Raw genomic sequence first — 15722 nt, forward strand, 5'->3', positions numbered from 1 at the left:
ACAAACCGTGTCCACATAGACTGCTCGAGCCCTGGCATAAAGCTTGTACACATGTGTAACTATTATGCACAAGAATAAAAAGAAGTCTCTACCTTGCAGATAAATATCTTGTCCTTTAAAAAAAATTCTTTTCTCTTAAGGAACTATATAACAATCTCATTTGTTTTGGATTTTTTGGTTGTTATAGATAATTGCTATTATAGATAATATATATTATAACATAGCATGAAAATTGGTTCCATAAATAACTTGACTTTCATAGTGAATGATAGAGAGGTTTGATTATAGCACATAAACAGAGTAAATATTCAATTAAGAGATATTATATCTTAAGACATAAATAAGGATAAAATAATCCAAAATTTCTTTTAATTAATGTTTTTTTAAAAGACGTGTAAAAGAGAAATACGACAGATAATTTGAAACGGATAGAGTATAATTCATATAAAAACCATTTATGTCTCAACTTATTCATCGACCAACAAATCTCACATTTGGCACTCACGTTCTCGCAGTTGCTTCTCATCAATGCTTGTGGAAATCAGGATCCTTTACTATAGTCACTGGACAGGCCGCATTTGCCAATACATAGTTTGTTACACTTCCCAACATTATCCTGTTTTATAATTGCCACACCGAAAGGAACACATTCAAAAGTCAATTCAGTACTTATAAAGTGAAAAAAGAGAAGAATAGAAATGGATTAAGTTATTGAAAATAAGTACCTTTGAATGGTACTTAGGCCTCTGCTCCCCATGACCAATGAATTCAACTTCAGATCTTCAATAGAGTCACACACTTTCTCTCTAGCATCTCCCCAATACACTTTTGCCACAATCTTTATCTGTACAAAAATCAAGAAATGACTAAAGAGAATGCAACAATTAGAATTAACAAAAACATATACATTCAAACATCTCTGTAACAGCATCGCTATATAACAATCATTTGGTATAAAAGCTAAGTATTTTTTAGAATCAATTTCTATATAATGTTATAATTTATGTTTTCTATAACAACACTTTGCTATAACAACCAAAAAAGTCCGGAACAAACGAGATTGATATAGAGAGGTTTTACAGTAATTAATAGATCAAACCTCTTTCTGCTTCGCAGCTGTATCAAGCAAATCAAGAACGTGGACATCACTCTTGATATCATAATACTTCAGCACATCTGGCTCCCTAAACTCCACCCACGGAACAAGTGCTAACGAAAAAAGAATATTTACCATCAGATTACTTAACGATAAGTACAGATAACTGCTGAGAATTAATTGTTGAGAAAATAAAACAGATAACGTTTTATAACAGATTAAATTACACTAACAGGGTAACTTACGAGAACCAGTTTTAGCCCAGAGCTGATCGCGAGACTCGCCGAGAGTGTGAGTTTTGATGTGGATGATGTAAATGGTGTCACCTTTAGCAGCCAAGTTTTCAATGGTCCATCTCAGAGCTGCTTTACTGCTCTTTGAGAAATCCACTGCCACACCAATTGCCCTGTCCTTAGCCATTTTTTCACTCCTTTTTCCTGGAGTTGTTATTCGTTAATTACTCTTGTCCTTAACAAATCGAGGAGAGTCACTTTTTTCCTTGTGAAAACAGTTTTTTTAAAATTTTTTAAACTGTTTTCTCTTCCACAAAATTCTTTTTGAGGTAAGAGGTGGTACGTGAATTGTGGAGATGAGAACTAGAGAAACTCTCATCTAAGTGATACTCTGTAAATTTATAGCCACTAGGCTTAAGCTTAAGCCATAGTTTTCGTTTGTGGCTTCCGTTCCTATTTTTATTAAAGTCGGACCTCTATGTAACAACACCCCTATATAATAACTATTCACCGTAAAAGTCAAGTTTTTTCGAAACCGATTTTAACATTACGTTATAACATATGTTCTCTATAACATCACTTCACTGTAGCAGCCAAAAAATATCGGAACAAACGAGACTGTTATGGGGATTTTGACTGTATTTACGTATCTGGATATGTGATTGCTTATTTAGCTTACAAACTTCTTGTATTTGTTATCTTCAATTGGCTCCCCAATAAGGAAATAAAAGAGAAAGCGAAACGTCGGGATATTGGATCTAATTAACTCCAAAAGCTAACTCATGAGGTGAAAATTGCTCAATATCATATAAACAAACATTCTCATCCCTTAATAGCCGGTGCGAGACTCTAATACACCCTAATTTCGGTGTTAATTATTTGACATTGAAATTTTAGTTCATGTCTCAAATGAAATGTGGGCTTGGTGCTGTCCATGTAAATCATATGGCCCAAGACTAATTTTAGGCTTGTGAATTATATGGCCCATACTAATCATAGTTTAAAAGTGAGAAGTTGGACGTAAAAATTGCAAGGGACACCCTATTTTGTCGTCTTCATTTAACCTATATCCATTTTTTTAAAATTTTTTAACTTGTACTCAGTTTTTAAACAATTTCAGCCCATTTCTCTTCCTCCTTCGTTTTCTTCTTCTTCTATTAACAACTGAAAGGCACTAACAATCTGAGATTTTATGCTGTGGATTGTAAGATTGTTTTGAACGAAGCATTGGTTGGGGTGACGAAAGTTGTGGAAAAAGGGACACAGTAATCAGAATTATAGCAAACACATTGGTAGAACTTTTGGTTGGTTGTATTCGAAAGAACATTTGTGGATAGTAGCAATAAGACTACTAATAACGAAAGAATAAAGTTTATATTTCACTCTTCCTGCAAAATGTTACTTCAGCTTATATAACGCTGAAGTTTTAACAAATGAACTAAATAACTTCAGCATCTTCTGCTGAAGTTTTTGAAAAAGCTTATCAAGGACAAAAAACTTCAGCTTATTTAGTGCTGAATTTTTTACAAATGAACTAAATAACTTCAGCATCTTATGTTGAAGTTTTTGAAAAAGTTTTATGATAAAACTAATGAATCCAGGACAAAAAAACTTCAGCTATTTTAGTGCTTAAGTTTTTACAAATGAACTAATAACTTCAGCATCCTATCCAAAACAAAATAACTTCAGCACTCCCTTTGCTACTTCAGGCCCGTCTACTAGAATGCTGAAGTTTTGCGTGATTGTCTTTGCTACTTCAGCCACGTATGCTGAAGTTACGCGAAAAAGTGGGTACGCTTGCAATTTTTTTTGCAAAGCTAGCACAAGTTAAAACGTGACCCAAAAAGCGGGTATAGATGCAAATCCCCCAAGTTGGGCTAAACAAAGAACTATACAAGTAGGAAAATATATAAAAATACAAATTTTGATGATTTTTTTTTTTTGGAAAAATGACATTGTATAGCCACTGTGAAAATGATAGCCGAAAAAGTGTATGAAATTTATATTTTTTTTTGTATATATATACATTCTGTATATTATATACAAAAACTATACAAGTTTTATACACCTTTCGGCTATCGGATGTAAATAGTTTTCGGCGCGGGCTAAAAGTGATAATACTCCAACTTTTTTCCCCATTAACAAAACTGGAGCAATAGTAAAGTTGTTTCCGTATGATCTATATGTTACGAGTTTGAGCCGTGCAAGCAGTCACTAAGGCTTGCGTTAGGGTACATCACACTTTTTGGGGTGTGGCCCTTTGGTCCTTCTTCGGACCCTACATAAAATGCAGGATGCCTTTGTGCAACTAAATTTCTTTTCTTTTTTTTTTCTATGTTAACCTGCGTGATTTAATGGTGTTTGTACAAGTCTACAAGCGAGCAATATTCCATTAGGACAAACAAGAACTTGAAACCTAAAGGAAAAGTGATGCAATTTGGATCAAGAATCGATATAATTATAGCAACCAATAACGTAACCAAGTTGATGCAAGTTGGCACTTGGCACCATGACTAAAATATACAGTACATCTGAACCTCGAGTACAATATATTCTTAGGATTTGAACTATTTTAAGGATTGGCTGTTTTTTTTGTTTTTTTGGTATAGTAAAGCTTCTAATGGAATCATCTCGTGACATGCTATGGAAAAAAATACAAATACATTTCTCCATGATATATATAGTCTCCATTTTTATTTCTTTTCCTCTTGCAGAAGCAAAGGCGAGGGGAGGAGGGGAGAAGATAAAACAACGCCAAAAATTTGAATGTCATGCCCCTGATATACACAATGGCCATGATTAGAGATAACAAGAGTTAAAGAAAAGCAAGATTAAAAAAAGAATCAAAAGAGAGATAGCATTGTAGACAATAAATTGTGTCAAGTAAATAAAATCAAGCACGAAAAATATTGCAACAATCGTAATATTTTATTTCAGATATTATGAGTGTACAATCTTTATGAATCCTCTGATTCTTCCTTCCATTAGTAAATATATTTAAGGGCCTTTGAGCTTGATCTTGAATCTATATTTGTCGCCAGGAACGATGATCTTGAATTCAACGAGCACGGACTTTAATTTGAACTCGTACTCCTTAAATGTTGATTTGTTCTTCGTTCTTGAGCTTGAACTTGATTTCTTGAACTTGAACTTGATTGCTTGAAGCTTGAAACTTGTAGAGAAATTTGTGGCGTTTAAACCACGAGCTCTCTCTTCCTTCTTGTTATAACTTCTAGTGTCTTTCTGGGTTATGAAGACCCCTATTTATAGTTGTGAGAGGGAAGAGTTATGATAAGAACAAACTCTCTCCGACTAATCAAATTGAAGTGTGAAATAACCGCATTTGATTGGCCAGAACATGTCACTTGCACACGTGGTGCAATTTCATTGGCCTTTTAATGTGACTTGGCATGCCTTGTCATTTTGATACGTGGCATGATCCTATTGGCTTTTACATTTGACTTGGTGCGCCACGTTATTTGACACGTGACACCAAACTGGGCCTCTAGAAAGATGACGTCTTGGGCTTAATGAAGTGGACTCATCACTTTAGCCCAATTAAATGGGCAAGTCCAATGGATTAAGACTTATTTATTTAATCCTTACATATTGGACTTATATAATTAATTCAATTATATTAGCCCATAATATTTATTTGGACCAACATATTTTGAATTTTAAAATATAATCTAAATTATTTTATGGGTTTATTTTTAATAAAATTATATGCCTATAAATGCTCTCTACTTCAAGACTTGACGAAGTATAAATTTGTTGAGTTTCAAAGACGAGGCTTGAAGGATAAGTAAAATAAAATGACTTAAGCACACCTCGGATATTTCCTTAAGACTTTCTGTGTACACTCTCTTCGCAGTGTGACTGAATTTTGATTCTTATAATGCCGAATAGATTGGTATCCAAAGTCAATAATACTTCCAACGTCCATCCCTTCTGTATGACATTTTCCAAGAAATCCATTTTCCTAATTCCATTTCAAACTTCAACTAAAGTTTTTTGAATAGCACGTGGAAATTGGATAGCAGTCAATTATCATCGTGACTAGTTAAGATTTTTTGACATACTTGGTTAATTTCCTTCCATGTATCATATTATGTCTTTTTTCTTGGTTGTCCTCCATTTTGGAGACACGTTATAAACTTTATCACATATAATCTTTGAAAATACAAAGGACTTCAAATACTTGGTGAAATTAATGATGCCTTTCATGTAATTCAATTGTCAAAAGACTTTAAGTCAGAGAAGGAATTGATTTCCTCCACGCCAATCAACTAGAATCATTTCCTTATTGTACCAGAACTATAAATGATACTTCTACAAGTTTTCCTTCTCGATAGAGTCCAATCCTTTTTAGAAGATGATTATAGCAGCATCCCACATCGATATTTAGCTCTCAACAACGGCTTTTTATCATCTATATAAACATATGCTTGCACGTTTATTGAGCATCAATTTTTAACTGGCAAACCTGCTCAAATTCGTCTCTGGTAGGTAAAGTTTTTTTTCGCTTTTTTTTCTTCTTTTGCCTTTTTTCCTTTTTTTTTTTTTTGCAGGTCAAGCAAGAAAGATATATTCTCATTTAATGAGATGATCCAAGCATGAAGAAGGTGATCTTAGGGTGTGAAGGGATGGGTATTCATCCTTTTTCAAATATTGGCGAGATTACTCTTAAGGTGACACGACTATTTGAGAGATTACTCTCAATGTGGTCCGACTATCGGAAACATTACTTTCAATATGCCCCTGACTATCTGAGAGATTACTCCTTTTTTTAAGTCATACACAGTTTAGACTAATACAGGCCAGGAGTGTAGGAACATGCAGTTTAGGCTCGTGCGTCAATGAGCGTCACGACTTGCAGTTTAGGATCGTACGTCGAGGAGCGTCACAACTTCAAGGATAATACTTATTCAAAAACTTGTCGTTGATAGGGCCGATTCTCATGCCATCTGCATCAACCAGCTTGTAAGCCCCACTTGAGTAAGCTTCTTGTACGACATATGACCCATCCCATTTTGAAGTTAACTTTCCTACAGGTTTATGGGAAGTAATGATGGGTCTTCGTATGGCAAGGACTTGATCTCCTACTTTAAAGGATCTCGGGCAAACTCTTTTGGTAAAGGCGCGAGAAAAACGAGCTTGATAACATTCAAGGCTACTTTGAGCTCCAACCTCTTCTCATCAAGAGCCTCAAACTCTACTAGTTGAAGTCGAGCATTTTATTCATTAGTGATCCTTTCTTGAATAGCAGTCGTATTGAAGGTATTTGACGCTCGAGTGGCAAGACGGCTCCATAAACGAGTGAATAAGGAGTAACTTGTGTTGGCGTGCAGTGAGTCGTCCTATATGCCCATAGAGCTTCTTCCATACGGTCATTCCAATCTCGTTTGGATTTGGAGATGACTTTCTTTAATAAGTTGCATAGTCTTATTGAATGCCTTAGTTAGACCATTGGCGGCATCATTGTACATAGAAGAGTTGTGTTGCTCGAAGCCAAAGAGATCACAAATCTTGTTCATCAACCTATTGTCGAATGGTTTTCCATTAACCATTATTATGTAACGAGGAATGCCAAAGTGATAGATTACGTTTACTCGGATGAAACTTGCAACATTTTTCTTATTTACCTCCTTAAGAGCAACAACTTTAGCCCATTTTGAGAAGTAGTCAACTGCAGCCAAGATGTACAGGTGCCCACCAGAGGACTTTGGCAGTTGTCCAACAACATCCAATCCCCAAGCGTCAAAAGGCCAGGATGCAACAGTCGGGTGCAACACTTCAGGAGGTTGATGAATAAAATTCGCATGGAATTGACAAGCCTTGCATCTTCGAGCGTAGTCCAAGCAATCTTTTACCATCGTTGGCCAATAATATCCCATCCTTTTTATATGGAAGTGGAGCTTTGGTCCGGACTTGTGTGACCCACATACCCCAGAATGTGTCCTTCTCCTCGGATTTTCTGGAAGTATCCCATATCATAAGTAGTCGATAATGGGTTATCGCCATTCTTCTTTCTCAACTTCAGAAACAGCAACAAGATACTTGAGTTCATTTTCTTCACCTTCAGCCTCATTTGGTGGCGGTACTACCCATTTTTGGCAGACGGTAACTTGCACTTAATTAGGCAGGGTTAACGATGAAGCTAGGGCACCTAAAGCATCAACCTTCTTATTGTCTTTCCTTGGCACATGCTAAATAGTCACATCACCGAGCCACCCCATTAATATTTTTAGCCTAATCATGATATGGGCATAATTCAGGCTTCATGACCTCGTAACTACCTAAAAGGTGATTAACCACTAACTGAGAGTCACCAAAGACTTGCAATTGCAACCGCTTCATTTTGACATCCATTTCAAGACCAAGTATTCATGCTTGATACTCAACAATGTTGTTAGAGCAGAGTTATTTCAACATAAAAGAGTAGGGAAGAACTTCACCTTGAGAAGTGACAAATACTACACCAGCACCAGCTTCTCGCGATGTGCAGCACCATCAAAGTACATCTTCCATGGAGGTTGAAATTCAATGACCATTGCATCCTCATCAGGTAGTTCGTCAGTTAGCTCCCAATCATCAGATATAGGGTGATCTACCAAGAAGTTTGCTTACACTTGTCCTTTTATAGCCTTTTGAGGGATGTACACAATCTCAAATTGTTAAAACTGAAGGTACCACCTTGTTAATCGATCACTAAGAACAGGTTATGACATCACGAACTTGATGGAATTTTCTCTAGAAACAAGACGAATGACATGAGATTGAAAGTAGTGCTTCAACTTTTGGATTGAGAAGACTAGTACCAAACATAACTTTTCGATTGGCGAATAGTTCAGCTGGTTTGGGGTCATCATGTTACTCAAGTAGTAAAAAGAGTTTTCTTTCCCCTCACTATTTTCTTGGGCCCGCTGTGCTCCAACAGACATTTCTTGCGCCGCAATGTATAGTATCAATGACTTTCCAGGTATAGGGGCTGCTAAAACTAGAGACTTCATCAAGTAGGTTTTGATACTTTCAAAGGCATTGCTAAAAGCTTGGTCCCGCTTGAAAGGAACGCCTTTCTTCATAAGGCGACTAAATGGTTGGCACCTCCCAGCTAGGTTTGAGATGAATCTCCTAAGGTACGCTAACTTTCCTTGCAGACTTTTCAATTCATGAATATCTCGAGGCTCAGGCATTTTCAAGATTGCATCTACTTTGGCTTGATTAATTTCAATCCCTCGATGTCGGATAATAAAACCAAGGAATTTTCCAAAAGTAACTCCAAAGGCACATTTCAATAGATTCATCCTAAATTGCTACCCCCGGAGCAACTCAAATACCATTCTCAAGTCTTTCAAGTGGTCTCCCTTCTCTCTTGATTGTACCAAGAAGTCGTCAACATAGAATTCGACATTCTTGTGGAGAAAATCGTCAAAAATATTTTTCATAGCCCTTTGGTAAGTAGTACCAGTGTTCTTCAAGCCAAAAGTCATTACTTTGTAGCAATAAATACCCTTGGGGTGCAGAATGCAGTAAGCTCTTCATCTTTCGATGCCATGCAAATTTGGTTATAGCCCGACGAACAATCCATAAAAGACATTGCCTCATAACTGGTAGTAGCATCGATCATCAGCTCTGGAATAGGAAACGAGAATTCATCTTTGGGACATGCATTGTTGAGATATCTGAAGTCAACGCATACTCGAATCTGGACATTCTTCTTCCTTACATGGACAATACTTGAAACTCATACTGGTTATTTAACTTCCCGAATAAATCCGGCTTCAATGAGTTTGTTAACTTCGATTTCGATCAGGGGAACCAAGTCTGGCCTAAAGCGCTTTTGAGCTTTCTTAACAGGACGAGTGTCATTCTTGACTGCAAGGTGATGGACTGCTACTTTAGGGTCCAAGCATTTCTTTGTAACTCCAAGAAAAGACATCCCTAAAATCCTTGACTAACTCAATATAAGTACTTTTTTCATCAACTTCTAGTAAAACACTTAGGAAGGTGGGTCTTGGTTCTTCATCAGTGCCAAGGTTAACTTCTTTTAAGGCATCAATCGTTGCCTTCACCACTTCTTCAAGTTCCGGTAGAGCATCTTTTGCATCTTCATCTTCTTGAGAGTCCCCGTCGTTGAAGGATATGTGATAACATGGTGAGACATTGTCCAATTTCCCGTCATCCTCTATTAGAAATGAAACATCGTGCTCGCCTTATGTAGTAACATGATACGAAGAACCCACACTTTCATTGTCTTCATCAGGTTCTTTAGTGTAGACCATAGTGTATGGCTTCACCTTTAGTACCTCATCACACGAAACCATGACTCTTGTTTGTCGCCTCATTCTAGAAGGAACTAGACTTTGGAAATTGTTGATACCCAATTTTTCCCTATAATATTTTTTAAAAATGCATATATACCTCCAAAACTATGCATTAGCATCAATTAATATTTTTTTCATAATTTCTGCATTTTTGAGGGTTTTAATTAATTACTCCAGTATTTTATCTATGCAAATAGTTACTAATTACACCAAAAATAATTATATAATAATTTTGTGGTTTAATTTTATCATTTACATTTGCACCAAGTTTTAATTATTGCACAAATAGCCATATTTGCATTTTTGAGGTTTCAATTACAATTGCTTTGCAATTATGGCCCATGCATGCATTATTACATTACATTACCAGAAAATAGTCTTTTATATTTTTTAAATACTAGATAATTATTCTAAAACATTTCTAGGTATGAAAATCATTTTTTGTAATCTTTTAATTATTTTTAAAATTATTTTTATCAATTAGATGGGTAATTAATAAATGGCCTCTTTTATTTTCGGACCTAGCCTAATTAAAACAGCCCAATTTCAATCCCAATTCAATTAAAATTAGCCCAAACCTGTCCAGGCCCAATTTTTATCCGACCCTAACCCAATTAAACCTACCCGACCAACCATTTCGTTTAATCGTGGTCATTGATTTTTTACATCAACGGTCCATGATTAAACTTACCATATTAATCCCAAACGACCCCCCTGTACCCCTCATTTTTTTCATTTCTGCCTCCCTGAAACTCTTTCTTCTCTGATTCTCTCCGAGACCAAACTCTAACACTAATCGCCACCAACCAAAACCAACCCTAATAGCTTCGATTCCTACCCGTTCGATGGTATTCTATGGTTGTTTGAGACTTCTACATGCCTCTTACTTCCCCTGGTTGCTCAATTTTGTGATTTCATGGAAGGATCTCGAAGAGATCTAGCTCAGATCTTGTTAGAACTCTCCAAGAGTTTGTCTATGGTCTGTAAGTGCTTTCTATCGATGTTTTATGGCTCAAATCTCTAATTCAAGACCAGATTCTCTTTACCCTTTCTTTTTCTTCAAAAACCTAATGTTTGCAGTCGAATCTGTCCAGATCCTTGTAGATTTGGAGCGATTTTGAGTTCGTCACTGATTTTTCCTTTAAGGTTCCCTTATTTCTTTTCTGATTAATCGATTTTTAAGCACTTTGTTTATATTAAGGTTTGGTTTTCTCATTATTTGTTGGTCGAACCTTTGTGTTTGAAGTAGTTTCGAGTTTCCATGACTGTTTCTTTAAGATTCTCCTGATCTTCCTACTATTAATCAACCCTAAGTATTTCTAAAAATTTTAGGGTTTCCACTTCTGTTTTGCAAAAAAAAAGTTTCTAAGATCATTATGTTTTGTTTAATCTTTCTCATATGGTTGTGTTTTTGGTTCAATTGCTTGGCTGTTTGTTGTGTAACTTCAACATTTTTTGTCCGTTATTATTTGAATAACTGATTGATTAGCTAAATTATCTAGGGTTTCATTACTGATTTCTACTCACTTACCTTAATCCAGAGATCCCTAATTAGCATCTCTTGCTTACTATGGGATTGACTGACCCTTGATTGTTATCTAATTACCTATGATTGCTTTATTCGTGTGATTTATTGCTTGATTTATGGGCTCTAACCGTAATTGGATGTTAAACCCACCTTTTGCCTTATTTGAAACTCAATCTAAGTCATTTATGGGAATAATTCCCTGATTTTCTGTCCCTTGTCAAGCTTGATTGAGTATTGATACTTCCTTACCTTATTCTGCAATGTTAATTTGCCTTGCCTTATTTACTTACATTACGGACACAAACAGTAGTTCAAAAACACACACACACACAAACTTTCTCTCATCTCTCTTTCTGCTACTTGTGCTTATTACTTGTCTAGCCGGCTGAAAGTTAAGGCTAGACTATGGAATCCTGCTCACTTTACTTTCTGCTTTTGCTTCCTTAACTAGTATGTTCCTATTTCAATGTCATTCTGAAATTCAAATCTATGTGCTTCTTGTTGAATCCATGTCTCTTTCTGCACTAGTTTAATTGCTTAGGCACTTAATTATTCTTTCCAGTTTGCTGGTGTGATCAGTATGCTTAAGTTTCATCCTCTCTTGTTAAGTGTTTTAATTAGCATGCATATTCTGCTTGAGTATTTAATGTGGTCTTAAATAGTCTGTTTACTTTTGTGTCTTCCTTGTCCTGTAACACCAACTAGTATGGTTACTTTGTGTGATTGAATCTTTGTGGTTCTTCTTGTATCCTTTAGCATGATTGCCTATGTGTTCAGACTTATATCTCACTGTATTTAGCCAACATATTTATTGCAGTGCTTCAGTCTTGTGTGTTCTTAAATAGCATGCTTATCACTAAGTATGATTGTAATCAATATTCCTGCTTGCTCTGTGTCTCTATTAACTAATATGACTGCCTTCACCCTTCTTCTCATGTACTCATGTTTCAAGTGTCTTGTGTTCCCAACCCCTGCTCCATTTTGTGTAATTGTTTGTACATCTAGAACTGATTGACAAAGTGAAGTTGAAACTGGGCAATGTGATGCTTTTGTGACTATGATGTTGTTTGTTGAACCTTCCTTTCCTAGGTTTTCAACATGTTTTTCACTCCTAATAAGTTTCTCCAAACTATTACTACTCCTAAAGTATTTTCACTCCTAGGGATTTTACCACTATACTGTTTTCAAAAAATCAACTATGCTAAGCACTCTCACTTTTAATCTTAGATTACTTAAGTTTTGCCCCTCCAGTGTGTGTACTGCCTAGGAATCCATGAGATTCCTCCGAACTCTAGCACACTGGGGCTGGCCCTTCCACTCTACACATAACTACTCTTCTATTTAAAAGGATCTTTGTGTGATCATTGCCCGGGGTCCCTGAGGCCTTTGGGAACTTTGACGCACCAGGATACCCTTATTGGACATCATGAGACTATGGCATTTGGGACTGTTTGAAGGCCTGGTATTTCCAGGATCACTTTGGGCCTATTTCATGCTACCTATAGTATAGCTTCTATTCATTATGTAATTCATTTATGGTCTCTAATACTAATCCTTTTAAACAGATATTGAGAAATTAATAAAAGGGGAGGGGATTTTTATGTGATTTTTCTGAGGGAAATCGGGTAGAAATCATGCCTTTAGGTTTACTATGCTTACTTGCATTAGAAATCATGTCTTAGGTCTGTTATTTTTACTCTCATTATAAATCATGCCTTAGGTTTATTATGTTTACTTGCTTTAGAAACCATGCTTTTAGGGTTGTTTGGCATACTAGAAAACATGTTATAGGCTCATCACCTCATTTGTTATAAAATTCTGCTTCTGCATAATCATGATCACCTAGAATTTTTTTTATTAAATTACTCCTATAATTTTGCTTAACAAAAACAACCATTCGTTATGTGCATTAGAGATCCTGCTCTAGGACTGTTATTGCATTCACTTTAAAACCATGTCTATATCGCATAAATCAGTAACTATCCTGTTTAAAAGCAATCCCAACACCTAGATATCATGTTTTGGGATTAAATGTATGTAAACCAACTCTGTAATATTCAACACCTAGACCAGCATGCCTATAAAACTTAATAAATTCAATTTGTTTTAAACAGATTCTAGAATTCTGATTGCATTTAGACAACATGTTTATAGGGTGTTACAGATCTACATCTAGGCAAGCCTATAGGTAATCATGGTCTAATAAAACTGTGAAACTATGCTTTGCTTATGACTACCCAGATTCAACAGGTTTTAAAATCAGTAGGCAAACTGATTAAGTCTTTAACACTTTGCCTTAACTCAATACTTTATATTCTTTGCTTGTCATGCTTACCTAGATATCCTGTTTTAGGGCCTTCCAGAAATATCTGAAATCTGTTGTTTGAGACGTGCACTTACTTGCTCTATTTGTGAAGGTAAAATGTGAGCCTTTTAATTGTTCTATCTTTGGTCCAGTCTTACATGTGTTTGTTTATCGCCTAGAGTTTTGTCTTTTTAATTACTGTATGAGAGTCTAGATCTACCTTAACTAGAAGTCCTAAATACCTCCGGGACCTAAGAAAAGGGATGGGTAGTGCACGCATAGGATGCATCTTAAGGTTGCTAGAACGCTTTAGGCTATGACGAAGGGGAGGGTAATTGGGAAGTAAAGTATATGATGACATGTGCGCTAATGCCACGTGAAACCCCTCTAGTTGAGGAAGGATTACTGGGTATTATACATATGTGATCATATAGGCTAACAAACTATCACGACCCTAACCCTCAACCCGGTCGTGATGGTGCCTCTTGTGAAGACAAGGCAAGCTAGTTTAACCAAGCTCATCTTTTAATGCAGCTAATCAACACAAAATATTCTAAACATGATTAATAATACTGAATAGCGGAAATATAGATAACAATGCGGAAAATCCAACCCAACATAGCCCTAACTAGGGTGTCACAAGTCACGAGCATCTATGAACCATAATACCAGTCTGCTAAAATCATAAACTACTACAAATGTTTGGAAATGAATAGAAATGATAGAGGAGTATAGACACGAGGTTGTGGACGTCAACATCTACCTCGTAATCTCCGAAAGCCGCCTGGAACTGGAGGAATCAGCACTCGGGAGCGGAACCAGCAATGCCTGAATCTACACACAGGGTGCAGGGAGTAAAGTGAGTACTCCAACTCAGTGAGTAACAAATGTAAATAAAAACTGAAAGTAAGAAGACACGTAAGGCACAAACATCCTATAATGAAGCCGTAAAACCATTTAAAAGCAATAAAACAATGGAAAGTCAAGTAAAAATCCTCTTTTAACAAGTAAACAAGTAATTGACAGGTAATTAAGGTAAAGTAAACAAATAGAAATTCGCCCCTTGGGCACAGTATCAACAAATCCGCCCTTGGGCACCATCTCAGAACAATACCAGCCTCTCGGGCAATCACGTAGAATAATACCAGCCTCTCGGGCTCAATCTCACATCATAATGGGTACCCTCACTCATTAGGGTGTACAGACTCCGGGAGGGACCCTTATGGCCCAAACGCAATAACAAGCCATCTCGTGACATCAAATCTAGGCCCTCGGCCTTATATCAATCAAGCCACCTCGTGACGTATATATGTATCTCAGGCCCTCGGCCTCATATCAGTATTAGTGTATCCTCACAACTAGGCCCTCGGCCTTACTCAGTCCGAAAATCATCACAAGCCCCTCGGGCAGTAGTAAAACAGTCTTTCTTAGCCCAAAACATCATTTAAAATATCATTTAAATCTCAAAACTGAGTAAAAATGATTGAGTATAAAACAGTGGAAAATAACATGACTCAGTTCAAGTAATGAGTCAAAACAGTGACAAAATAGTAATAAAAATCTCCGAAGTGTTCACATAGTTGGTACAAAGCCGAAATATAACAATCAACCCAAATCATGATGATAACAAATAAGTTTCAGTCAAATACGCGATAAAATCATCAATCGAGACGGACCAAGTCACAATTCCAAATAGTGTATGACCCCACACTCGTCATCGAGCGTGTGTCTTACCTCAATATAGCATTACAATGTGTAATTTCGGTGTTTCAAACCCTCAGAGCATTATTTACAATCATTACTCACCTCGAACCGGCTAAATCTCTAGCTCGCCACGCTTTTGCCCTTCAAATCGGCCTCCACGCGCGTCAAATCAATCCAAAATCAGAACGTGGACATCAAAATATGCTAAGAAAACAAAGCCCAAGCGAAAATAATCAAAATATGACACAATTACCGAAATTACCAAAACTCGAGCCCCGGGCCCACATCTCGAAATCGAGTAAAATTTACATTTTCAGAATCCTCATACCCCCACGAGTCTAACCATACCAAAATTATCCAATTCTAGTACCATTTGGTCCTTCAAATCATCATTTTATATTTTGGAAGATTCCACAACTTTTCTTCCCAAATTCCATCCCAAATCACGAATTAAATGATGAATTCAATGATAGATTCATGTATTCTAGCCAAATCTGAGTTAAAATCCCTTACCCCGATGAATTTCTTG

The 15722-nt window shown here is 36.4% G+C and overlaps 1 protein-coding gene across 1 annotated transcript; it reads right to left on the reverse strand.

The window, feature by feature from the left end:
* Window positions 1-415: 415 nt before the first annotated feature.
* On the reverse strand, window positions 416-1690 carry LOC107802249 (universal stress protein PHOS32-like). Its single transcript, XM_016625713.2, has 4 exons — window positions 1342-1690; window positions 1100-1209; window positions 726-844; window positions 416-616 (listed from the first exon to the last, which is right to left on the reverse strand). The coding sequence occupies exons 1-4, from the start codon at window positions 1514-1516 to the stop codon at window positions 526-528; spliced, it is 495 nt and encodes a 164-aa protein (XP_016481199.1). The 5' UTR covers window positions 1517-1690; the 3' UTR covers window positions 416-525.
* Window positions 1691-15722: the final 14032 nt, after the last annotated feature.

Source organism: Nicotiana tabacum, chromosome 5 (assembly GCF_000715075.1).
Source record: "Nicotiana tabacum cultivar K326 chromosome 5, ASM71507v2, whole genome shotgun sequence".
Taxonomy (NCBI): domain Eukaryota; kingdom Viridiplantae; phylum Streptophyta; class Magnoliopsida; order Solanales; family Solanaceae; genus Nicotiana; species Nicotiana tabacum.

Bases quoted from the DNA above. Each gene is read 5' to 3' on its own strand.
- LOC107802249 (XM_016625713.2), bottom strand. From the start codon at position 1,516: ATGGCTAAGGACAGGGCAATTGGTGTGGCAGTGGATTTCTCAAAGAGC. The intron at 1,210-1,341 runs GTAAGTTACCCT...TTTTTTCGTTAG, and splicing joins CTGGGCTAAAACTGGTTCTC to CACTTGTTCCGTGGGTGGAG. The intron at 845-1,099 runs GTTTGATCTATT...ATTTTTGTACAG, and splicing joins CAGCTGCGAAGCAGAAAGAG to ATAAAGATTGTGGCAAAAGT.